Source organism: Corvus hawaiiensis, chromosome 4, assembly GCF_020740725.1.
Source record: "Corvus hawaiiensis isolate bCorHaw1 chromosome 4, bCorHaw1.pri.cur, whole genome shotgun sequence".
NCBI lineage: Eukaryota > Metazoa > Chordata > Aves > Passeriformes > Corvidae > Corvus > Corvus hawaiiensis.
Genome location: NC_063216.1, coordinates 31,647,662 through 31,673,185, shown reverse-complemented (window position 1 = coordinate 31,673,185; position 25,524 = coordinate 31,647,662). Strand labels below are relative to the sequence as shown.

At 50.8% G+C, this 25,524-nt stretch overlaps 7 protein-coding genes across 7 annotated transcripts; 4 read left to right on the top strand and 3 right to left on the bottom strand.

Moving 5' to 3' along the window:
- Positions 1–7,202: 7,202 nt before the first annotated feature.
- Positions 7,203–8,189, top strand: LOC125324903 (histone H1.11L-like). Its single transcript, XM_048301436.1, has one exon. The coding sequence runs from the start codon at positions 7,203–7,205 to the stop codon at positions 7,869–7,871; it is 669 nt and encodes a 222-aa protein (XP_048157393.1). The 3' UTR covers positions 7,872–8,189.
- A 35-nt stretch (positions 8,190–8,224) lies between these two features.
- On the bottom strand, positions 8,225–8,828 carry LOC125324922 (histone H2A-IV). The gene has a single exon (XM_048301455.1). It carries the CDS (start codon positions 8,788–8,790, stop codon positions 8,401–8,403), a length of 390 nt encoding a protein of 129 aa, XP_048157412.1. The 5' UTR covers positions 8,791–8,828; the 3' UTR covers positions 8,225–8,400.
- Positions 8,829–8,831: 3 nt separating this feature from the next.
- LOC125324927 (histone H2B 1/2/3/4/6) lies at positions 8,832–9,610 on the top strand. Its single transcript, XM_048301461.1, has one exon. The coding sequence runs from the start codon at positions 9,131–9,133 to the stop codon at positions 9,509–9,511; it is 381 nt and encodes a 126-aa protein (XP_048157418.1). The 5' UTR covers positions 8,832–9,130; the 3' UTR covers positions 9,512–9,610.
- Positions 9,611–10,875: 1,265 nt separating this feature from the next.
- LOC125324935 (histone H3) lies at positions 10,876–12,164 on the top strand. The gene has a single exon (XM_048301470.1). The coding sequence runs from the start codon at positions 10,974–10,976 to the stop codon at positions 11,382–11,384; it is 411 nt and encodes a 136-aa protein (XP_048157427.1). The 5' UTR covers positions 10,876–10,973; the 3' UTR covers positions 11,385–12,164.
- A 228-nt stretch (positions 12,165–12,392) lies between these two features.
- LOC125324936 (histone H3) lies at positions 12,393–12,964 on the bottom strand. Its single transcript, XM_048301471.1, has one exon. The coding sequence runs from the start codon at positions 12,878–12,880 to the stop codon at positions 12,470–12,472; it is 411 nt and encodes a 136-aa protein (XP_048157428.1). The 5' UTR covers positions 12,881–12,964; the 3' UTR covers positions 12,393–12,469.
- A 1,279-nt stretch (positions 12,965–14,243) lies between these two features.
- LOC125324926 (histone H2B 1/2/3/4/6) lies at positions 14,244–14,785 on the bottom strand. Its single transcript, XM_048301458.1, has one exon. The coding sequence runs from the start codon at positions 14,721–14,723 to the stop codon at positions 14,343–14,345; it is 381 nt and encodes a 126-aa protein (XP_048157415.1). The 5' UTR covers positions 14,724–14,785; the 3' UTR covers positions 14,244–14,342.
- Positions 14,786–15,031: 246 nt separating this feature from the next.
- LOC125324909 (histone H2A-IV-like) lies at positions 15,032–16,979 on the top strand. The gene is made up of 2 exons (XM_048301441.1): positions 15,032–15,441; positions 16,273–16,979. Exons 1-2 carry the CDS (start codon positions 15,056–15,058, stop codon positions 16,352–16,354), a joined length of 468 nt encoding a protein of 155 aa, XP_048157398.1. The 5' UTR covers positions 15,032–15,055; the 3' UTR covers positions 16,355–16,979.
- The last annotated feature ends 8,545 nt before the right edge of the window (positions 16,980–25,524 follow it).

Here is a 25,524-nt window from a genome sequence, read left to right as displayed (position 1 = left end):
GCTTCTGTAGGAACACTGATCAGAAAAGGAGGACTAAATAAAATGTGCCCCCTAACAAAAAGACAGGATATTTAGTGACTACTGGCATAGAGAAGACTGAGATACCCAAGAATTTGTTTACCTCAGTTTTCACTGGCAGTCTCTCTTTGCCATCTCCGAAGTCCATGAAACTCAAGGCATAGACTGGGGGAACAAAGTCCCTCCTATTGTAAGAGAAGATCAGGTTCAAGACCGTCTGAGGAACCTGAATATGCACAGATCCATGGCACCTAAGGGGATTCATCCCAGGGTCCTCAGGGAATTAGCAGATATAGTTGCAATACAGATATTTAATATTTTCATCATTACCATAGTGGGATCGAGTGCACCCTCAGCACGTTTGTGGATGACACCATGGTCAGGGGTGCCATTGATTCACTGGAGAGAAGGGATACCATGCAGAGGGACCTTGGCAGGCTTGAGGAGTGGACCCATGTGAACCTCATGAAGTTCAACAAGGTCAAATGCACGGCCCTGCACCCAGGTCAGGGCCATTCCAAATATCAGTACAGACTGCAGGATGAGCTGATTGTAAGCAGCCCTGCACAGAAAGACTTGGAGATATGGGTGGATGAAAATTTGGACCTGAGGCGGCAATGTGCATTTGCAGCTCAGAAAACCAGCTGTATCCTTGGCTGCATAAAAAAAAGTACAGCTAGCAGGTTGAGGGAGGTGGTTCTCTTCATTCACTCCACTCTAATGAGACCTCAGCTGGAGTACTGCATCTACCACTGGGGCCCCCAGTACAAGAATGACTTGGAGGAGGTCCAGAGTAGGGCCATGAAAATGATCACGGAGCTAGAACACCTCTCCCATGAAAGAAATGCAATGGTTGTTTGGCCTGGAGAAGACAAGGCTCTGGGCAGACCTCAGCATGGTCTTTCAAAATAAGAAGAGCACTTATAAGAAAGACAGAGAAAGACTTTTCACCAGGGCCTGTAGTGACAGGGCAAGGGGCAAGGTTTCAAAAGCAAAAGAAGGTAGATTTAGATAGGTTCCAAGGAAGAAATTTTTCGTTACGATGGTGGTGGGACATGCTGGAACAAGTTGCCAAGAGCAGTTCTTGATGCCTTCAGTGGAAGATTTCAAATCCAGGTGGGATAAGTCTTTGAGCAACCTGGTCTAATGAAAGATATCCTTGCCCATGACAATGAAGTTGGTCTAGATAATCTTTGAAGGAGCCTTCCAACACAAATTGTGCTATGATTCCATAGTGCACCAAGTCACATGGGCTCATAGGAAGGACCTTCCTGAAAGCATGCATCCGTACCAGAACAGGAGAAAAGCGGGTCCTTGAATTCCTGACTGAACTTTGGAAAAATTTCATAGAATCATAACATCACAAAATATGCTGAGTTGGATGGGAGCCATCAGCACCATCAAGTCCAAGTTCTGGCCCTGTGCAGGACACCCCAAGAGTCACACCATGTGCCTGAGACCATTGTCCAAATGCTTCTTGAGCTCTGTCAGGCTGGTGCTGTGACCATTTCCCTGGGGGGCTTGTTCCAGTGCCCAAACACCTGCTAGGTGAAAAACCTTTTCCTGATATCCAACCTAAATCTGCCCTGACTCAGCTTCGTGGCATTTCCTTGAGTCCTGCCACTGGTCACAGGAATGAAGAGATCAGTGCCTGCCTCTTCCCCTGTTGGGGTCCCTCCCCTGCCATGGAGCCCTGGGAGAGGGGCCCTGAGGGCACAGGCACGGGGCTTCCCTGTCCCTGCTCAGCCTCGTTCCCATTGGTTGGTTTGTGTTCCCTGCGCGGGCAGAAGGACCCTTGGTCCCGTGACTGGAACAGTTCCTGAGCAGAGCCCCGGCCATGCGGCTGGAGAAATAAACATCTCTGAAACAGCTATCAAGAATCTGTCTGTCTATATATATTTCCTTTCCACGGGACTCCTGGTTTGATATATGCGTGTTGCAGGATCCCCACTGCAACAAATGGTGGAGATTTGTGAGCAGAACGATCCCCGATCCCTAAGCGACTGATTTGTGTGAGTAAACCCTGGAAACTTTGGATTCCTCTTCTTGGTTTTGCTTTGCTATTCCATATCTAAACTATGGAGGAACCGTGGGAAGACTCTTGGCTCTCAGAGCCGCATATGGACATTTATCTTAAACTTAAAATGATTCTTGAACAACGATTTGTAAATTTTAGCTTGATTCAAGCTCAAAAAGAACTGAAACACTTCCTGGCATGGTTGTTTAAGAACTTTTTCTATGTTTCTTGGGATTTAATTATTACCAAGGGCTTTTGGAAAACCGTTTGGACACAGTTAATACTGGAGTCAAAATATATGCCGATGGAAGAATATTTTCGTGAATATTATTTAGTTACCGAGACTGTTGAGCAGTGTCAGCTGTGTCCTGGTGAAGGGAAGCCTGGCGCAGGGACCGTGTGGCCCAGGCCACGTGCACCGAGCGCTCTGCGAGCAGCAGCGAGGCAGTTCCCGCGCGCGGGCGGAGCCACGCGAGCCGCAGTGTCGGTGGCGGAGCGAGGCGCGGCGGGACCCGGCGGTGCCCGAATGGCCCCGTGCAGCGCGTGGTGGAGCGAGCCCCGGGAACGCCCGGCCGAGAGGGGCGGCGCGCGGGCGGCGGCTGGAGGCGGTGGCGATGGAACGGAGCCGCGCCCAGCCGAGACGCGCGCTGGAGCCGGGCGCGGGGGGGGTCATCGCTCGGGGGCCCGGCCGAGACGTGGGTGCAGCGCCCGGCAGCGGCAGCGAAGCTGCGACCAGAGGAGGCGACGCACGGAGAACTGAGCGGCGCGGCCCGGCCCGGCCCACGCAGCCCCGAACGCGACCCCGGGAAGAGCGCGCAGGCACCAGCAGCCCCGACAATTCCAACACGGGAGCGACCGAAAGAGACAGCAAAGACGCAGCGAGACAGAAAACAGCAGCCACTCGGAAAAAGGAAAAGATCATAGCAACTAAGACCTTAGGGATAGTAAAATGGTATAATGTTAAGCAAAATTATGGTTTTATAACAAGGTGTGACAACCAGCAAGACATATTCGTGCATAGAACTGCTATTAAAAAGAATAACCCTGAAAAATGCATCCCAAGCTTGGGAGATGGAGAGGTGGTGGAATTTAATATTGTACTAGGGAGAAAAGGGTTACAAGCATCGCAGGTCACTGGGCCTGATGGTGTTCCTGTAAAAGGCAGTATATATGCAAAAAATCGTAGTCATGTTAGACAGTGTCTCCATTGTAAGCCCCCCCTACAGTTTCCCTTTCCTAATCCCACCTTTCCCTTTTACCCTATGTCCTATTACCCCCAGTGTATTCCCAATCCGTTTTTTCACCCATGGTTTCCCTCACAAAACCATGCTTTTGCCAATTGTTTCCCCAAAAATCCCTTTCCAATGCCGAGTGGGGGATGAAAAGGGGGAGGGAAGAAGTTAAACCCTCTCCTGCCTCAGTTTCCCCACAAAGCATGCTCAGAGTTCTGTCTCCCTTCTGTCAGCCCTAAGATGTTCCACAGAATCTGTTTGGACATTTAAAGACTCAGGAGGGTGGCTTGTTTTGTTTTGAAACTGTTCTTGTTATGTTTATCCAGTTGTTTTCATTCTCCTTTTATTAAAATAAAACGGGTGAGGTGTTGGGGTCCCTCCCCTGCCATGGAGCCCTGGGAGAGGGGCCCTGAGGGCACAGACACGGGGCTTCCCTGCCCCTGCTCAGCCTCGTTCCCATTGGTTGGTTTGTGTTCCCTGCGCGGGCAGAAGGACCCTTGGTCCCGTGACTGGAACAGTTCCTGAGCAGAGCCCCGGCCATGCGGCTGGAGAAATAAACATCTCTGAAACAGCTATCAAGAATCTGTCTGTCCGTATATATTTCCTTTCCACGGGACTCCTGGTTTGATATATGCGTGTTGCAGGATCCCCACTGCAACATTCCCCTCCTGAGGAAGCTGCAGACTGCAATGAGGTCTCCCCTCAGTCTCCTCTTCTCCAGGCTGAATGGACCAAATGACCTCAGCCACTTCTCATACCCCTTCCCCTCAAGGCCTTCATCATCCTTGTGGCCCTTCTTCAGATGCTGTCTAATCACTTAATGCCTTTTTCATATTGTGGCACCAAAACTGCCCCCAGCACTCAAGGTGAGGCCACCCCAGTGCAGAGCAGAGTGGGACAATCTCCTCCCTTGCCCGGTGGCGATGCTGTGCCTGATGCCCCTCAGGACACTCTTGGCCCTCCTGGCTGCCAGGGCACTGCTGGCTCATGTTCAACTTGCCATTGACCAGGATCCCCAGGTGCCTTTCCATGGCACTGCTTTCCTGCCTCTCATTCCTCAGTCTGTACACACAACCAGGATTGCCCTGTCTCAGGTGCAGATTCTAGCACTTGCCCTTGTTAAACTTTGTGTGCTTGGTGATTGCCCATCTCTAATTTGTCGAGGTCTCTCTGCAGGGCCTCTCTGTGCTCAAGGGAGTTGAGAGCTTTTCCCAGCTTACTGTCATTGGCAAATTTAGTATTCCTTCGAGCCCTGCATCCAAGTGGTTAATGAAGATGTTGAAGAAAACTGGGTGAGGATGGAGGCCTGACAGGTCACCAGCCTGATGTTACCCCAGTTATTTTAACTCTTTGTGCCTGATGTGTGAGAACCAGTCTGGCCAACACATCGGGCCCTTGGTTCCCTGTAGAAGAGTCTCTGATTACAATTACCCGTCTTTTCCTCTTAACAGGGGAGGTCTTGATGCAGGGTACAGATGGTGTTGGTTTAGGAGGCCCCTCTGTCCCAGAAGGGCTCATCTCATCAGTTGTCTGGCCTTCTGCTTCCAGGGCCTCATACCTGTTCTAGAAGGTGCCAGTTCAACTTGCTAAGTTTTCAGAAGGAGGAGAAAGCTTCCTCCTGGTCAACCACTTCCAAATATCTCTGTCCACTGTATTTAATATGTGTTCCGTTACCAGAAGGATCAAGGAAATCACTGCCTGTGCTCCTGATCCTTCAACCTATCATCCCAAGGCCAAGTGGTATTTAATAAATGTTCTGTTAGCTTGACTACTTTTTTAAAGGGAAAAGTAGAAGACAGAAGTAATTTTGTTTTTACTGACTACATCATTGTACAAAGCTTCATATCAAATATTCATATTCATAGGGAAAAAAAGTTAAGATCTTTTTTCTTTACAATAATATTTGAAGCAATGAATTTATTTTTAAATAAGTTCACCCATTAAATTAAAGGAATTAAACTTCTTTCTCCTTCCCTCCTCCACCTGAAACCTTTGCAAGATCTCTTTCCATATCCTTCTTTGTTCAGCCTAAAGCTAACTGTCTATGGTTGTGAAAAACAAAATTTAAAAAGTCCATATAGGTGGCCAAAATTTTGGAGGACCAGGAAAAGGAGCTTTTAGGAAAGCACATAGAATTCTTCAGGAGAGTGCTGCTACATCAGGTGTTTGGAAGAAGGATAGAGGCCTAGCCTAAACACAGGAAAATGCATTTGCAAAGGTTCAAAAGAATCTAAAGGTACTAGTGACTCTGAGTGATTAAAATGGATTAAGATACAGAATTTGAAGGAAATATGTATGCTACAGAATTATCACCCAGAAATTTCTCCCCGGTGGTATGTATCCTTCCCAAGAGATTCACTTCTGTGACAGTGTAGTTCACAACCCAAAATTCACAGTGGATTCAGCAGGTGAAAGTACCACAAAATGTTAGCATCAGGACAAAACCAAATCCACATCATCTTCTGTTTTTGTCCTCTCTCACATGATGTTACTCTGATGGTCGTCTTCCCTAGAAAAAAGCCTCTCTGAAATGCCACCACATCTCTTGACAGTCTTTAAGTACACCCCAATCAAGATAATCTAGTACCACTGACAAGTTCTTAAAACTGACCACACCATCATCAAAACTTCACAAGACAGTGTACTATATTGTATTGCCCAAAGACGTAGTGAAAGAAGCCAAATAACTGCGTTTGCAATCGTATGAATCAATCCCTTTGGGTCTCCTATTCTTTCCCACAGTGTACTACAAATGTTCAAGCATGACCATCCAGTTGCTATCCAACTCATCACAGGAAAAAAATCATTTTTATGTATATTCAATTTATCCCACATCACAATATTCATGCATTGGAAAAAGCCATGCCCTTCCTTCTCTCAGCAGTCCTGAAGAGAAAATTGTTTGATTAAGTGACTTGAACGATATTATTTTATTAGAGAAATGCCTGCAGCTTTACGTCTGTTTTACATAATGAAAACATGCACACTCTATTTTGACTTTATTTTGTTTTTCTTTCTGTAAAATTGCTGATTGTGGCTGACAAAATTCCTCAATTATAATTGTCAAGGTAAGCACAAAAAATAAATACGACCTTAAAATAAGAACATACAAATGAATGGGTTTATCTACTGTGCATCACAAAGAGAAGTATTTTGGAAAAAACATGGGAATATAGTTCATGAAAATATTAATACAAGGACGCAGAAAACTCAGGGCAACAGAGAAGCAAATTCTGTATGTTTCTATGGGATTTTAAAGATAGCTGATTATTTAAGAGAGCTGCTTTTTGGGCTAATGTTTCTGGTGAAAAATGTCTTTCTTTTACTTTTTATCAACTCCGACTAGACCTAAATAGGGCACTGTGTCCAAAGGTTTCATTATTTTGAAGAAATGAAGACGTGTTATGGAAAACAACTCATAACCCAGATACAGAGCCGAGTGACTACCTTGTGTTATTTGCATCTTTTCAAAGCTAATTTACGATAAGATAAGGTCTCGAGATTACCCCCATTTTGCAGGACCTTGATGAAAAACCCTCTCAGAAACATATATCCGGTGTCACTGAGCCAGTGGTGTCAAAAGCAAAGTTTTAATTCAAAAGGAGAAATTAAAATCATACGGTCCAGCTCTGCGTGCAATCCCCAAACTCGGGGATTACTGACTCGCCTGAAATTAATTTCAGGTCTCGGTTGAAAGAAACGTCGCAAGCCAAAACTATTCTCTGTCCTCAGCAAGAATGCCAAGAAACGGGGTGCCGCGGTCCAATGCTTTTTAAGAAAAAAGCATTTTTGTGAGAGGGAAGAAACACAAGGCGGGCGGCAGGGAGCAGGGCAGGGGGCGGGGCGGGCTCGGGAGCGGACCAATCAGCGCCCGCCGCGCTGCTATAAAAGGGGCGCCCGCGGGGCCGCCGCAGTCGCACTCGCGCAGCACTGCGATGTCCGAGGCCGCTCCCGCCCCCGCCGCTGAGGCAGCGCCCGCCGCCCCGGCCCCTGCCGCCAAGGCCGCCGCCAAGAAGCCGAAGAAGGCGGCGAGCGGCTCCAAAGCCCGCAAGCCCGCGGGGCCCAGCGTCACCGAGCTGATCACCAAGGCCGTGTCCGCCTCCCAGGAGCGCAAGGGGCTCTCCCTCGCCGCGCTCAAGAAGGCGCTGGCCGCCGGCGGCTACGATGTGGAGAAGAACAACAGCCGCATCAAGCTGGGGCTTAAGAGCCTCGTCAGCAAGGGCACTCTGGTGCAGACCAAGGGCACCGGCGCCTCCGGCTCCTTCCGCCTCAGCAAGAAACCCGGAGAAGCGAAGGACAAAGCTCCCAAGAAGAAAACTGTTGCAGCCAAGCCTAAAAAGCCGGCGGCTAAGAAGCCCGCCAGCGCCGCCAAGAAGCCCAAGAAGGTAGTGACAGCGAAGAGCCCCAAGAAACCTAAAAAGCCGGCCGCCAAGAAAGCAGTTAAGAGTCCCAAGAAGGTGACAAAGGCTGCCAAGCCCAAAAAAGTGGCGGCAGCAGCGAAGAGCCCGGCTAAGGCGAAGGCGGTGAAGCCCAAGGCGGCCAAGCCGAAAGCTGCAAAGGCTAAAGTGGCCAAGGCAAAGAAGGCAGCGCCCAAGAAGAAGTAAGCCGATTAGTGGCGGAAAGTCTTTACATTTAAACCCAACGGCTCTTTTAAGAGCCACCCACATTTTCTAAAGAGGGCTGAAACGCTAAGGCTGCTGCCATTGCGGGGGAAGGTTAAGCGGGGAGGTGTGCGGGAGAACGGCAGTCTGCTGCTGCTGGTGAATGTGCTGTTTCCAGTTCAGGAATAGCTCCAGGGGCGCTTCAATTGGGAGGGGCAGGGTGGCAGCGTCCTGGAGGCTCCCAAATTGTGCACAAGGCGCAGGGATTGGGTGCGGAAGGGCTGAGCAGCTTCCCAGGAGCGCTGTCAGCCCCGCCCCAGAGCGAGGTAAGGCACCGTGGGGTGCTGTTGTGCGTGTAAGGAACTGCACCGGCCACTGACATTAAAAGGCCCAAGATGAGCGTTTGTCAGCCCTCCTATGGGCTTTTACTACTTCAATGAAGTTCAAGCTCTTTTTCTGAATTTGTGGGTGGCTCTGAAAAGAGCCTTTGGGTTTCTCTTAGCAAAACTTCGCGGGCTTTGTCCTTCGGCGCTCACTTGGCTTTAGCCTTGTGGCTGTCGGTCTTCTTGGGCAGCAGCACGGCCTGGATGTTGGGCAGCACGCCGCCCTGCGCGATCGTCACCTTGCCCAGCAGCTTGTTGAGCTCCTCGTCGTTGCGGATGGCGAGCTGCAGGTGGCGGGGAATGATGCGCGTCTTCTTGTTGTCGCGGGCCGCGTTGCCCGCCAGCTCCAGGATCTCGGCCGTCAGGTACTCCAGCACGGCCGCCAGGTACACCGGGGCGCCGGCGCCCACGCGCTCCGCGTAGTTGCCCTTGCGCAGCAGCCGGTGCACGCGGCCCACGGGGAACTGCAGCCCGGCCCGCGACGAGCGCGACTTGGCCTTGGCGCGCGCCTTCCCGCCCTGCTTGCCCCGGCCGGACATCGCAGCAGTTCAGCACCAGCAGCAACGCACAAACCACAACAGCGGCCTGAAAGGCAAAGGAACAGCGAGCGCTACGCGCCCCGTGCCTTATATACCACCCGAGCGGAGCGGCAGCGCCTCTTCCGATTGGCTGCGAGAGGAATTGTTCCGACAGCCAATGACAAGGCGAATCGAGACGCGTCCAATAGGGACGCTCGGCGCCGAGCGCAGAGATGATGCCGGGCCAATGGCGATGCGGCGATTTCCGCGGCGCCGCTATAAAGGCGGCTCCCGAGGCTGTGCGGGTGTTGAGTGTTTCTAGTCGCTGTGCTTGTTGCGGGAGGGGACTGCGCTTGTAGCTATGCCCGAGCCAGCTAAGTCCGCCCCCGCGCCCAAGAAGGGCTCCAAGAAGGCGGTCACCAAGACCCAAAAGAAAGGAGACAAGAAGCGTAAGAAGAGCCGCAAGGAGAGCTACTCGATCTACGTGTACAAGGTGCTGAAGCAGGTGCACCCCGACACGGGCATCTCGTCCAAGGCCATGGGCATCATGAACTCCTTCGTCAACGACATCTTCGAGCGCATCGCCGGCGAGGCGTCGCGCCTGGCGCACTACAACAAGCGCTCCACCATCACGTCGCGGGAGATCCAGACGGCCGTGCGGCTGCTGCTGCCCGGCGAGCTGGCCAAGCACGCCGTGTCCGAGGGCACCAAGGCTGTCACCAAGTACACCAGCTCTAAATAAGCTGCTTCTGCATCTTGTTTCCGATATTATCGACCCAAAGGCTCTTTTAAGAGCCACCCACCTTTTCAGTAAAAGAGCTGATGCTGTGGTGAAGCCTTACCTCTCCCGCTTTATTTTTCTTGTTTGTTTTAGGGGGCGAGGGGAGGGGCGGGAGACAAACGTGTAGGTTACGGTGTAAAAGTACCGTGAGTTTAAAAGGAAAGCAGGATGTGCGTTGTTTGCGCTATGCGGATGTGTCCTGCATCTGCTTCAACGGACCCGAGGATGTTCATAATTCGCTTAAAAAGCCGTGGGAGGCCGCTTTTGGTGTATGTACAGTTAGGGGGTGGCCGACTAGACAATTACTAAATGCTGTCGGTGGTCTCAAAACCGCCGAAACAAATGTTCTCCTGACCGGTGGGACGTGCCCTTTCCCTGCTGAGCTACGCTAAGGGACGATGGTGGGAATCGGGGGCATTAAAGCACAGGCGCTTCCAAACCACCCTGGGCTCTTGTTCTTTTCATTTTTTGAGCAGAAGGCTCCGAAGTGGATGCCCGCTCCCCTCCCCCGCAATGTGCGTTCTCGCGGACGACCGAGGGAAGCAAAGAGGAGCGCGTTCTCGCCCCCGACCTGCGCAGTCCCCGCACAGGTAGCGCCAAGCACAGGCTCCCGGCGTCGTATTTTTCCCGGCTTTCGTCCGCCTCTCTCCTCACCGCCGTTTCCCCGCGCCCCGTAAACTCCGCCGCCGAGCAGCGGACGGGGCCGGAGGCGGGCGGGCAGAGCCGGGGCCGCGCCGCTGCCGCGCTCGGTCCGACCTGAGTGAGGACTGCACGGAGCCTCCCCGGGGGCGGGCCCGGCCGCGCCTCACGCGGCTCTCCACACGCCGCTGATTGGTGGCGCTCGCGGCTCGCAGCCCGCGCGTTCGCTTCACCGGGGCGCGCTCCCCGCGAGACGCGCGGCGCCTCCGCCGGGCCGCGGCAGCAGCCGGGCAAGCCTGGCTTGGCCAGGGAAGTCGGCTGCCGCCTTGCGCCTTCAGCCTTTCGGCCGCGGCCCTGAAACGAACGCGCCTACGGAGCGGGAAAAATCCGAGCGCACTCGGGGAAGGAGGCCGTTACCGATGGCAGCTTTAGCCAGCGGGCCCGGCGCCGAGCCGAGAGGCTTTGGAAAAAGGAGAGCGAGCCCGAGGCGTGAGCTACAAGACGGCGCTGCACTGCCCGCCTGCGGTGCTGCCGCCCCTCCTTCCGCCTCGCAAACCGCTGGTTGAAGGGGGCAGGGGCGGGGCGAGGCCAGCGCGCGTTTCCCGCCCCGGAGGCGGGGCCTTTCGCCGGGCTCGCGCGAAGGGTCCAATGGGAGCCGGCCGGTGTCTCGCGGGCGGCCAATCGGCGCGGGCGGCGGGCTATAAATAGTCGGCGGCTGGGAGCCGCTGGTGCAGTGCGGGCTGTGGTGGTTGTGCGTTGCTTGTGCGTGTTTTGGTGCTGGGCGATGGCGCGCACGAAGCAGACGGCGCGTAAGTCGACGGGCGGCAAGGCGCCCCGCAAGCAGCTGGCCACCAAGGCGGCCCGCAAGAGCGCGCCGGCCACGGGCGGCGTCAAGAAGCCGCACCGCTACCGGCCCGGCACGGTGGCGCTGCGCGAGATCCGGCGCTACCAGAAGTCTACGGAGCTGCTGATCCGCAAGCTGCCCTTCCAGCGCCTGGTGCGCGAGATCGCGCAGGACTTCAAGACCGACCTGCGCTTCCAGAGCTCGGCCGTGATGGCGCTGCAGGAGGCCAGCGAGGCCTACCTGGTGGGGCTCTTCGAGGACACCAACCTGTGCGCCATCCACGCCAAGCGCGTCACCATCATGCCCAAGGACATCCAGCTGGCCCGCCGCATCCGCGGCGAGCGTGCATAAGTCTCCTGCCGCAGCCCACGTAGACCCAAAGGCTCTTTTAAGAGCCACTACGTGATCAATTGAAAGAGCTGTTGCACTGCCTTAAGATGAGCATCATTTAATGTGATGTGAAGGGTGAGGGAGTGACAAGAGATACAAGGTGAGTTAATTAATAAAGTAGCCCATGTTACGTGTAAGAACTGTTAGATCGCTTATTGTAAATATATACTGGATTTTTCTTTATGTATCAAAGGTGCGGCCGCTCCAGACTCACCGTTTTTTGGTATTACTTGGTTTTAGTCTGCTTTCGTGTTATAAATGTACTGTGGTGTTGGCTTTTCGCATGGTACATAATTATTATGACTGAATTGCAATGTTGGCTTTTTGCATGTTCCTTAATGTTAGAAAAACTTCACCTAGGTTCTGTAATGTAATACGTGATATGGAATGTTTATTGTTTATGTAGTTAATTTAAAAAGGATAAATAGAAAAAGTCTTCATATTCCTGGAGTATCTTATCACAGAAGAAAAATCAGAAACCAGAGAAGAATTTATGGAGGAGGCAGAGACGGAATGGAGCCAAGGAGGAAGATGTGGGTGACGGGATGATACAAAGAAACTCCAAACATTTATGAATCATGCATGATTGTGACGAATATGCAATAAGAAATGTACTTTTAAAGAATCTTTTGGATATAGAGGTGTGCCTTTCGATCTCTGCCAAAGCACCCAGGCCGTCCTACCGGTTTTGCTGTTGTCTCCTAATTGTCCCTTTTATTAAACATCTCTTAAAATTTTATAAAACAAGTTTTAATGTAATGACGTTCCAGAGCAACGCTACAGCTTAGCGTGCAGCATATAATGGGGTCTAAGAGTCTCTGAGTCTACGTTAAAAGCTCCTTCTGCAAATCAGGAGACATGTCTACCGAACTCAATACTTCTATAGATAAACACGCCTTGGTGGTCTCTCCCACCCAATAAAAACACATTCATTCCACAACAGCGCTTCAGGTCTTTTAACTGTAGTTGTAGTGGCTCTTAAAAGAGCCTTTGGGTCTCTATGGCTTGCCTCCGTGCTTGGCCGGCAAAAGGCTACAGCAGGAGACTTATGCACGCTCGCCGCGGATGCGGCGGGCCAGCTGGATGTCCTTGGGCATGATGGTGACGCGCTTGGCGTGGATGGCGCACAGGTTGGTGTCCTCGAAGAGCCCCACCAGGTAGGCCTCGCTGGCCTCCTGCAGCGCCATCACGGCCGAGCTCTGGAAGCGCAGGTCGGTCTTGAAGTCCTGCGCGATCTCGCGCACCAGGCGCTGGAAGGGCAGCTTGCGGATCAGCAGCTCCGTGGACTTCTGGTAGCGCCGGATCTCGCGCAGCGCCACCGTGCCGGGCCGGTAGCGGTGCGGCTTCTTGACGCCGCCCGTGGCCGGCGCGCTCTTGCGGGCCGCCTTGGTGGCCAGCTGCTTGCGGGGCGCCTTGCCGCCCGTCGACTTACGCGCCGTCTGCTTCGTGCGCGCCATCGCCCAGCACCAAAACACGCACAAGCAACGCACAACCACCACAGCCCGCACTGCACCAGCGGCTCCCAGCCGCCGACTATTTATAGCCCGCCGCCCGCGCCGATTGGCCGCCCGCGAGACACCGGCCGGCTCCCATTGGACCCTTCGCGCGAGCCCGGCGAAAGGCCCCGCCTCCGGGGCGGGAAACGCGCGCTGGCCTCGCCCCGCCCCTGCCCCCTTCAACCAGCGGTTTGCGAGGCGGAAGGAGGGGCGGCAGCACCGCAGGCGGGCAGTGCAGCGCCGTCTTGTAGCTCACGCCTCGGGCTCGCTCTCCTTTTTCCAAAGCCTCTCGGCTCGGCGCCGGGCCCGCTGGCTAAAGCTGCCATCGGTAACGGCCTCCTTCCCCGAGTGCGCTCGGATTTTTCCCGCTCCGTAGGCGCGTTCGTTTCAGGGCCGCGGCCGAAAGGCTGAAGGCGCAAGGCGGCAGCCGACTTCCCTGGCCAAGCCAGGCTTGCCCGGCTGCTGCCGCGGCCCGGCGGAGGCGCCGCGCGTCTCGCGGGGAGCGCGCCCCGGTGAAGCGAACGCGCGGGCTGCGAGCCGCGAGCGCCACCAATCAGCGGCGTGTGGAGAGCCGCGTGAGGCGCGGCCGGGCCCGCCCCCGGGGAGGCTCCGTGCAGTCCTCACTCAGGTCGGACCGAGCGCGGCAGCGGCGCGGCCCCGGCTCTGCCCGCCCGCCTCCGGCCCCGTCCGCTGCTCGGCGGCGGAGTTTACGGGGCGCGGGGAAACGGCGGTGAGGAGAGAGGCGGACGAAAGCCGGGAAAAATACGACGCCGGGAGCCTGTGCTTGGCGCTACCTGTGCGGGGACTGCGCAGGTCGGGGGCGAGAACGCGCTCCTCTTTGCTTCCCTCGGTCGTCCGCGAGAACGCACATTGCGGGGGAGGGGAGCGGGCATCCACTTCGGAGCCTTCTGCTCAAAAAATGAAAAGAACAAGAGCCCAGGGTGGTTTGGAAGCGCCTGTGCTTTAATGCCCCCGATTCCCACCATCGTCCCTTAGCGTAGCTCAGCAGGGAAAGGGCACGTCCCACCGGTCAGGAGAACATTTGTTTCGGCGGTTTTGAGACCACCGACAGCATTTAGTAATTGTCTAGTCGGCCACCCCCTAACTGTACATACACCAAAAGCGGCCTCCCACGGCTTTTTAAGCGAATTATGAACATCCTCGGGTCCGTTGAAGCAGATGCAGGACACATCCGCATAGCGCAAACAACGCACATCCTGCTTTCCTTTTAAACTCACGGTACTTTTACACCGTAACCTACACGTTTGTCTCCCGCCCCTCCCCTCGCCCCCTAAAACAAACAAGAAAAATAAAGCGGGAGAGGTAAGGCTTCACCACAGCATCAGCTCTTTTACTGAAAAGGTGGGTGGCTCTTAAAAGAGCCTTTGGGTCGATAATATCGGAAACAAGATGCAGAAGCAGCTTATTTAGAGCTGGTGTACTTGGTGACAGCCTTGGTGCCCTCGGACACGGCGTGCTTGGCCAGCTCGCCGGGCAGCAGCAGCCGCACGGCCGTCTGGATCTCCCGCGACGTGATGGTGGAGCGCTTGTTGTAGTGCGCCAGGCGCGACGCCTCGCCGGCGATGCGCTCGAAGATGTCGTTGACGAAGGAGTTCATGATGCCCATGGCCTTGGACGAGATGCCCGTGTCGGGGTGCACCTGCTTCAGCACCTTGTACACGTAGATCGAGTAGCTCTCCTTGCGGCTCTTCTTGCGCTTCTTGTCCCCTTTCTTTTGGGTCTTGGTGACCGCCTTCTTGGAGCCCTTCTTGGGCGCGGGGGCGGACTTGGCCGGCTCAGGCATGGAGGCGAATCTACCACTACAACCACACTAACGACCTGGAGACCAGCGAACGAACTGCCCGCCCGCGCGCTCGCATTTATACGGCGGTTATGCAAAGTAGGGTATCCTGCAGCCCGAGCTGTTATTGGCTGAGGCAAGTTCCTGCAGCGGGAGCTTACGCCGTTCATCGCCATTGGTCGAATTTGGATCCGCGTACCCATTGGCTGATTCAGCCGCATCCCGGTCTCAGCCAATCCAAAGTCGCGTCTTTCGCTGAAAAGGCATATAAGCCCGAGGTCGGAAACTACTTTTCATTCTCTGCGGAGCTTGAGAGCGATTGCGAGATCGCTGCGATGTCCGGCCGGGGCAAGCAGGGCGGGAAGGCGCGCGCCAAGGCCAAGTCGCGCTCGTCGCGGGCCGGGCTGCAGTTCCCCGTGGGCCGCGTGCACCGGCTGCTGCGCAAGGGCAACTACGCGGAGCGCGTGGGCGCCGGCGCCCCGGTGTACCTGGCGGCCGTGCTGGAGTACCTGACGGCCGAGATCCTGGAGCTGGCGGGCAACGCGGCCCGCGACAACAAGAAGACGCGCATCATCCCCCGCCACCTGCAGCTCGCCATCCGCAACGACGAGGAGCTCAACAAGCTGCTGGGCAAGGTGACGATCGCGCAGGGCGGCGTGCTGCCCAACATCCAGGCCGTGCTGCTGCCCAAGAAGACCGACAGCCACAAGGCTAAAGCCAAGTGAGCACGGAAGGACAAAGCTCGCGAAGTTACACCAAGGGAAACCCAAAGGCTCTTTTCAGAGCCACCCACAAATTCAGAAAAAGAGCTTGAACTTCATTAAAGTAGTGAAAGCCCATAGGAGCGCTGACAAACGCTCATCTTGGGCCTTTTAATGTCAGTGCCCGGTGCAGTTCCTTACACGCACAACAGCACCCCACGGTGCCTTCTTACCTCGCTCTGGGGCGGGGCTGACAGCGCTCCTGGGAAGCTGCTCAGCCCTTCCGCACCCAATCCCTGCGCGTTGCGCACAATTTGGGAGCCTCCAGGACGCTGCCACCCTGCCCCTCCCAATTGAAGCGCCCCTGGAGCTGTTCCTGAACTGGAAACAGCACATTCACCAGCAGCAGCAGACTGCCGTTCTCCCGCCACCTCCCCGCTTAACCTTCCCCCGCAATGGCAGCAGCCTTAGCGCTTCAGCCCTCTTTAGAAAATGTGGGTGGCTCTTAAAAGAGCCGTTGGGTTTAAATGCGAAGCAGGAGTTATTTCCATGTGGAGCTTACTTCTTGGGCGCTGCCTTCTTTGCCTTGGCCACTTTCGGCTTGGCTGCCTTGGGCTTCACCGCCTTCGCCTTAGCCGGGCTCTTCGCTGCTGCCACTACTTTCTTGGGTTTGACAACCTTTGTCACCTTCTTAGGACTCTTGGCTGCTTTCTTGGCTGCAACTTTAACTTTCTTGGGGCTTTTCTTTGCTGCCACCGCCTTCTTGGCAGCGGTAGTAGGCTTCTTAGCCGCCGGCTTTTTGGCCTTGGTTGCAGAAGTTTTTTTCTTTGGAACTTTTTTTGCTTCTCCAGGTTTCTTGCTGAGGCGGAAAGATCCAGACGCACCTACACCTCTGGTTTGCACCAGGATACCCTTGCCGACAAGTGTTTTTAGCGCTAGCTTGATGCGGCTATTATTTTTCTCCACATCGTAGCCGCCGGCGGCCAGCGCCTTCTTGAGCGCGGCGAGGGAGAGCCCCTTGCGCTCCTGGGAGGCGGACACGGCCTTGGTGATCAGCTCGGTGACGCTGGGCCCCGCGGGCTTGCGGGCTTTGGAGCCGCTCGCCGCCTTCTTCGGCTTCTTGGCGGCGGCCTTGGCGGCGGGGGCCGGGGCGGCCACGGGAGCAACGACGGGAGGCACTTCCGACATGCCGGCGGAACGGGGAGCACTGGGCTGGAGCGGCCCCGCGGCGCCCCTTTTATAGCAGCGCGGCGGGCGCTGATTGGTCCGCCCCGCCCCGCGCCGCGCCGCTGCCGCTCTGCGCCCCGCGCTCCGTCCTGTGTTTCTTCGGGTGAAATAGAATTGGTTTTCTCTACTTTATCTGTCATTAAATCGTCCTTTTTTTACATCTCTGAGGCCGTGGGAGCAGCTGTTTTTCGTCTGTTGGTGTCTTGTCGCGAAAAGAGTTGGATTTGGGTGGCTAGGGGACAAGAAATCCCGAGTCCTGCCGCCAAACGGACCTCGAGAACGCGAAAGTTTTGGTTTTCTTTGTAAATTAAAAATTCTCGTTTAAAGCTAACGTGAGTCGGAAAACTCAGTATTAATCTTCAGAGAATCCTTTTTACATTAGATAAGAAAGCAAACAGTTAGAATCTCATTCTTTAAAATAAAATGGTTTCAGAGAGAGTGAGGTAGCACAAAGCTGTGCTGTCGCTTCTACCGAGATTTACACCTCTGCCTTCTGTGAAACAGTCAGGGATAATTTTTTCCTGTACTTCCAAACATAAAGTTTCCAGACTTTCCAGACTTTGCATGAAGTGTTAGACAGCATATACTTTATCACCCTCAGAATGGACCACTTTCTCTGAAATACTTTCCTATTGCTAACATAGCAAAAGGCTCTCTAACGTCAGTGGAATAATTTGGGACATGAAGACCAAAGATTAATAATTTTGCTTTAGACCACAGAGCTGCATGTAAGTCTCTGGCACTCAGAAACAGACCACACTCTAAATAAAGCACACAGTGCTAAATCTGTAAAATCTGTTCGTATGACTCATTAACACGGGGGAAAAAATTAACAGAGCTTGAGTCTGCAAGAGATGTGAATGCATCATTCCATTCGTATTTTGCTCTGAAGCTGGAAAGAAAAAATGACAATTTTTGTTCACTGCTCTTATTCCATGTTACAGATCACCTCACAGCAGTTTCTGTACATAAAAGCTTTGGCTGCAGCTCAAAGCAATGCAAAGCTCTTTATCCACAATGTAGTGACTACCCTATTAGCACACACACATTCTTACCAGCTACAACTTTGTGTATAGTTTTGTGTGTCTGTCAGGATTTCCTAATTTGTTTACATTGAAGTTTAATGGCCATCAATAGTTTAGCACTGTCAGATTGCTGCATTTGTACCTCATGTTAACAAACTGCACTTGCATAGTTTAGGTATGATGCTGATCAGTTATGATCAACTTCCCTGTTTCAACAAAATGAAAAATCTGTGAGTGGAAAAATACCACCTCACTCCTCTATTTCATTCCACTAGAGGACAGTAAAATTAATCTCTTGAAGATTTTGGAAGACTCTTCAATTAATTCACAAGGTCGGATTAAAAAAAACCTCATATAGGCACTTTGACATTTTCTTGTATAATTATGGTAAAAAAGACTTTAGGAAAATAAACACATTTTTCTCCCACTTATGTTTTCTTTCTAACTCCTCCTTGCCATCGAGGTCCCCTAGCTGAGGAATTATGATGCTATGATGAGGCAGAGAGTGCCAATAAGATGGCAAATTCAGCAAATATGGATCTGGGTTTTCAAACCATATTGGAAGTGGGATGGCTTATAGAGCAAGGTTCACTGGAAATTTTACAAAGGCAAGAGATCTTGACTGTATGACATTTACTCCATGTAGTAGTAGGGGGCATAAAGAACTGAACAGTGAAATTGTTGACATCCCCTAAAGTTTCCTGCAATCAGGTGGATCAGTATGTCTGCTCTGTCCCATCTAGGTCTGGCAGAATCCTTGATGTCCTTTAAAAATGAAACTCATTACAGTGACTAAGCAGAAGGTTTTTATACTCACCAACTCTTCAACCACCAATGCCAATGCCTGTGTTGGGACAGAAGCCTTTCTACCTCCCCCATTCTCTGCAAACCTTATCTTACAAGAGTAATAATGCATCACAATAGCACACTTTCCTCGAGTCTGTAACTTAATATCACCAAGACTGTTTTCCTAATATACACACAGCTGGCACACAGCTGTATGCCTAAATCCTGTATAGCAGTGACAACCACAACATCAACCATCTCCGGAGGAAAAGCTTCTCAGTACGTGCCACAGCATCACTGCAACACATTGTTGTAGTCCTTGTCTCACTCTTTTGACTCTATCATTCTCTATCAAACGTTAAATTGAGCAACTTGAGGCTAAATTTTGTAATTATTTTAAGGGCTCCTACTTATTTGATTTTCCCCTTCTGTGTCTATTCCATTATTCCCTTTCCTTATTTTAAAAAAGATTTTATAATCTCATGACCATTTTTATACGCAAGCAGTCAAGTCATTTTTATTACGGGAAGGATGTAAGAGGATAATCAAGGCCTACAAGGAGATATGAATACAGCATCACCTCATTGAGTAGTAAATATACAAAGACTGTGGTTCATGGTTCATCCTCCTCCCCCAAAACCTGCTGTTTCTTGTGTGATTAGCAGCACGAAAACCAGAAGCTGTGCACCAGAGATCATCACCCTAGTCATGGTCAAGCTTATTTAAGACATACGGAAGTAGCACATATACCCCTGCAATGCAGACATAAAAATGAACAGATAGGGAGGATCCTTACTGGGAAAGATTCTCCCTCCCTCTTATGCATTTACCGTCACAATTACAGCCAGCTTTGCTACCTCACCTTAAAAGAGGTGAAATCAGGAACAACAGGATCTCAATCGCATTCCAGGCTGTCGGTCTCTGCGTGCACTGTCAGTACGGACAGAGATCTCTGGTAGAGTAACAAAAATCTGCCAGCAAATCCTACAGAACAAATTTTTTTTTTGCAGGTGCTAGCAATGTGAGCCAGCTTGGACTGCAAGAGATTAGATCTGAAAGCCCCTTGGAGCACTTCCCAGTCAGCATGGAAAGTACAGATTATTATACCCAGTAACAAATGCCTACTAACTTGCAAAAATCTATAGTAATCCAAACCAAACTTAGTGCCTGCTAGCCAGCTAACAAAATTGCAAAATCAGGGTAGCTTTTCAATTATCACATGTCCCTTTTGTGGTATTTGACCTGGCTCTAGGGGACAAAGCTGTGGCCACCACAGATGACATTACAAGTCCTAGGAAGAGCACCTTACAAAGGCCCAGTCTTCAGCTGTTTGTACTCATACTGAGGATAATTCTTGAACCCTTTCTCCTATTCCTCCCCTTCCTTATTACTTTTCCACATGAACACCTAACTGCACTGCATTTCACATTACCATGACTTTCCCATGTAAAGCCCATCTCTGTTTTGGAGATAGGAGAATTGAGAGTCATTTGCAATTCTGAAAAATACAGTTGCTTGGATCCTCCAATTTTAGTTTGATTCATGTTTTTTACCCTTCTCCTGCTGAGGCCCAGCTATAGGTGTTAACTCTCAACATTTTCTGTCAGCAGAAAAATGGTTCAGAGATGATTCATCTAATTTCATATGGAAAAAATCCCAAACCAAAACCTGTTCAAAATGTAATTAGTTAGTCTGCTCATTTTAACTTTTAATTTGCCACAAACCTCAGCTCCCTCCCATACACACACACAGGCAAGGCCAAGATGTCAGTCTGCAGGTGGGATCAGGAGAGGGGCTCTGGGCTCAGCCCCAGCTCTGGGCATTGGATACCTGCCTGGTGCCGTGGGACCATGGCCAGGCAGGGCTGAGGGGAACTTGAGATTGGCCCTATTTCTGTGTTGCTGGGATAGGGACTGAGGGCTCCAGGGGGGCTGGAATGGGATCCTGGGATGAGGACAGCATTGGGGAAGCCCCAGGAAATGCTGGGCAGGGACAGGCAGGGCTGGTGGTGCCCTGACAGTACCCTCCTTGGTGAAGTAGGGACTGTAGAAGGCTCTCAAAGCTAATGCTTCAGCAGCTCTCTAGTTGCAGACAACAGGGAGCACTTTTGGCCCAGTTGTATGCAGCTGTTTGATGACAGTCCTAGTGGACAGAGAAGTAGTTTTCAGTTATAACAAAACTCTACTGCCACTGGCACTTATCGTCAACATTGTGTAGTCACCAGGTTTAGGTTCAGGATGGCTGGAAACAACAGTTCCTGCACCTCGGTTTGGTGATTCCCAACTCTTTTGCCATCAAACACATAAAAATGTGGGAATGGCTTGGCTGACCTTTTATAGGGCCAAGAGTGGTCAGTCGGATCTGAAACGCCCTTTCACCTTCACTTCAGCACCCTCACAAGGAAACATCTCCAGAGGTTTTGGGCTAAGAGCAGCCAGCTTCAGTTTCCAAAATGTCCTTCTAAGATAATAGCATTTCCATCCCATTCAACAGTCACAAAACCCAAGGGGGGCAGTAGAAAGAGCTGTTTGTTCCACCTTTCAGCTGCTGGCTGGATAAAATCCTGACCCACAGTTTTGGTTTGGGTGGCAATGTACAAGTCTCCCTACTAACTCCTGGTGGAAAGTTGCATCTTTTCCCATCCCATGCACATCGCTTAGGCAGTTTCATTTCCTCCAAGGCAGCCAGTCTTAAACTTCTGGCTGACTGCAGCCCTTGGGGTTCAGCTGCTCCCCATTGGTGCCCACCTTTGTCCAGCAGAGAACAACTGTCTTTTCTTGCTACGAGCAGCTAAGCATGTTAGCTTTCTCTGATTAATCAAGACACTTCAGAGCTATGGTTTGGGCCTGTTTTGCCTCTTGGGTTCTGTGGTACAGAATCTGGGGAAAGACCTGGTTGCAGAAGAGCATTTAGGCACCTCTGCAGTCTCCACGGAAAGATTCTGCATTACTGTCTTTGTTCCTCTTTTACTAAGCAATAGCTTTGACTCTTCTCACTTCTCTTCCACCATCAGTGGCCCACGATGCCCAAATACAACCTGCAACCCCTCCACTTTCTGCAGAGAAGCCAGGAAGATGAGCTGCCACCTCATGAAAACAAGCTCATAATGGCTCAGAATAGGTGGACAAGAATCTTTGAGGGAGAAGACATTGCCCCCTCTCCTGTCCCTGTGTTGCTGGAGGGCGGGGATTGAAGATGACGTTCCCTGCACTTTTCCTAGAGGACGCTGGGATGCAGAGTCGGCGAAGGAAAGGAGCAGTTTGGCACGGATGTCCAGCAGCTGAAATGCTGCCTGAGCTAAGAGCAAAAATAGCTGCTGGTATCACTGCACCTGTGAAAACAGAGTAAATAAGTGAATTTGAGCAAGCAGGCGTCTTCAGAGAAGAGCTAGAGGAGGAGGAATACTTCTGGTGGGTTGTTTTGCCACCTTATTTTTCAGCATGTGTAAGGTTTGTTATGTAAAGTGCTTAGTTTTGGGATCCTCAATACATCCGTGTCTCTTCGTTTTCCGCTAGACTCCTCTGGCAGTTTTGAACTGATGAACAGATTCTAAGATGGTTTTTAAAATTACCTGCAAGAAGCAATATTCTTTCCTTATTGCTGACATCTATTCAAATGAGAATCCCTATGACAGCTGTCCAATCACTTGCATATTAATAATTAAAAAAAAAAAAAAAGACATTTTGTTCCAGAAGCCTTACAAGGGAAAGATTCTTGTTGCCTTACAGAAACCTTTTCTTTTCAAGAAATATAAAGAAAAGAATGTGTGGCAGTGACAGCTGAATTAGTACTCCTCACATCAAGCTCTTTAGAAGCAGAAGTATGATATATCCTTAAATAAGGGAAAGTCTCAAACACTAGTCTTGAAAAGGCCCAGAACAAGGGAATTTAAAATCATGACCTGATCAGTATTATAAAAGCTGTGCCAGGTCAGAGGGTTGCTTCATGGAGCAAACATTCACCTGAAACTAAGGCCACCTACATTCACTGTTTGTTTCTGCCCAGGAGGCAATGAGCAAAGCATTGGCTTCCTCCTTATCTCTGTTTCCCTGCATATCAGGTGAGAACAGCTACCTCCAAAGTTCATTGAAATTGCTGTGGAACAGCAAGGAAGTGAGTTGTCTGTAGCTTCATGTCGATAGTCAGAGGTCCTGGATCCAAACTGATCTGATTTTTGAGTATACATCAGGAAATGTGTCAGCCACCATATGCTTCCGGAAATACAAAAGGTGGTGAGAAGTAGGTGGTCTGATTACCAATGCCTACTTGCAATCTACTCTGCTACGGAGGAAAAGATTCCTACTGAGGAGCAGATTTTAGGGAAAGAGACTACTATTTTCCAGGCTCCCTCCTGACCACTCCTTGTGGGAAGACCTGCCTTCGGAATGGCTGAAGAAGGAAGTGTTTCAGGTGCAATGTTTGGTGTGCACTAAAGCTAAAGGAAGAAGGATGTTCATCTTCAGACATCACTGTAAAGAGGCAAAAAGTACAGCAACATATTTACTTTTTGAGACCCAATGCAGCTCCCTGACTGCATCTTGTTCAAGTAAGGGCTGACAGCAAGAGAACATATTCACCCTTTCTGCCCAGTTCCAGTTCTCCAAGTCTGCACAGCTGCTTCAAGTATGAAAACATTTTTATAGAGCTATACCAGCTCACTACAAAATGTTGTCATCTGATCTGAACAATCACTAGATGTCTGATGTGCTGCAAATATAAAATAATACCCAGCCTAGAGGGGAGCCCTAGGATACTACAAGAGATATTAGTCAAAATCTGATCTTGGTATCAAGAATGCAATTTGTCCTTGAAGGCAGAGTTCACAAACACTCTTCAAAGCAGGTTTGGCATATACAGAGATTTGATTCATGATGGACATAAAGGCCATCCCAACAGCCAAATATCTCCTGCTGAATACTGAGTTCAGTATGGATGCAAGCAGTGGTACCTGGTAATGGGGGACAGAATGAGTTGGGGGGTAGGTTGGAAGAGAGAAGGGGCGAAGCGACTAGGTCTATGCTCTCATTAGCTCTAGATGTGCCCATTTCTCTTTGGATCTAGATGAGATCCATCCCTCTCATGCAAGTGTTCTGTAGTTCAGAAGTGTTCCCAAGTCTTGCTGAAATCTTACTCTCATCCATGTTGTAAATCTACCATCCACATCCCTCCCTGGCTGCGAGCAGCACACCAGAAGCTTTTCAGCAGCACAGGAGCACACATTCTGATTTTAATTTTCTTCCCCTGGGGCTTACACATCATATCCAGGGCTTTTCTCCTTCCTTTCACTATAACACAGGTACTGAAATAGACCACAACACGCATCCCTCTCTGGCTTATCCACAGAGCCACACATGTACCCTATAAAGTTTGTCATCTTCGTGTCATTCCTCATATACTTCCTCAGAGTACTAGGAAATACCTCTGACCCTCCAGCATCCTGGTGTTCTTCCCCACCAGTGTCTCAAAACAGGGAGTTAGGGGGAAAAGCTGGATCTAGACTGTGTGCACAAAGAGAGAATGGAATGAGTGCTAAAAGGGCCCCATTGATGATATTGCAAGGAGCAAGTGTAAGCCAGAAGACCCTGTATGAACGTGGGAATGATCTGACAGCTTGCTCCAGGGTTGTTCTCTGGAGCAGCCCTCCCAAGCCACATGGATGTGTCCTCTAATCAGGAATGGGATGGAGAGAGTGAATGGGAGAGCTCATATGGTGAGGACACAGGCTACAAAGCAACCTGAGAAAAGCTATCTTAACAGCTTAAATTAAACACGTAGCCATGTGTAACTTTTGAGGAAGTAAAGAAGAGATTCCCTTCCACACAAGCACCTCCTCTGCATAAAACTTGTATGGCCTGCCTGTGATCTTACTGTGAGCATGAGTCAGAAGAGTGATCCTTGGTAACTTAATTCTTCCCTGGTGCGACTTAGGGTTTCCATTTCCCCAGAGCTCCAAATGCCATGAAGATCAAAAGAAATGCTGTTGTTAAGATGTATTTTACAGAATATTCCTTGAAAATACTTTTTTTTTTTTTTTTTTTTTTTTTAATTTCAGAGGTGTATCTCCTCATCTTAAGCAATTTCCATGTGCCTACAAAGCAACTTCTGGCAGTGAGAAGCAAAGGGTAAGGTAGAATCTTTTCTGCAGGGGCCTCAGTGACAAGAGGGTTTACCTTGACTCTGTTCAACCTGGGGAGATACAAATGGCTTTACTCTTTTCTATAAAACTTGTCCAAGACCCAGTCAGCTAGACTCAAAACCAGGACTCTCTTTACTGTTGGTATGGGTGGGTTAGAAAAAAAATAAAAAAGAGATGGTTTTTTCTTTTTATTGTTTTATTGTTTGTTTTCTTACCTTGGTTTTGGGGTGGGCTCTCTTACTGTTGTTGTTGCTGCTTTTCATTACTGGACTGGTGAAAAAGAGGCACTACCAGATCTTTTTAAGGGTGGCATTTGATCAGACACTACCAGAGGAATTTACTACACTTCCAAGCCTTTGTACCTCCGAAAACCTCTTAAATTTGAAAATGCATGTGTTTGCAAACCACAGGGTCACATAGCCATGCTCTGCACTTGACATGGCTTCTGCTAATCATGCAGGGAGTATCTGCAGGTGCAGGGAAGCGCATTCTCTCCCAGGTTTCCTTTTCTCCCTCCCGTGTCCTGATAATTTGTTCATGAGGGTGCAGAAAGTGAGCTGGATACACCCAGGCCAAGAGCATCTGCTGACCATCCCTATAGTCTGAAACTGCTTCAGGGACACTGGCAGCTGAGTGCTCAGGCACAGCATACATCTGAACTAGGAGCCTGGGAGAAACACTAAGCTCCTGTCCCCATCATGTCCCACCTCTGCAGCTGGCCATCTTCCCCTCTTTGGGAAGCACAGAACTCATGGGAGTGGGAACTTGCTCTTGCCAGATCTCCCATTAACAGATTCAGTTCTGTGTTTGAAGATGCCCTAAATTCCTTCATGAGACTATCACTCCCTCTTTAAAAATTTCCTTTCAAAGAGTTTTGTATTACTGACAGGTCTTTTTTCTGATCAGGTCTCAGCATTGTGTAATAAATA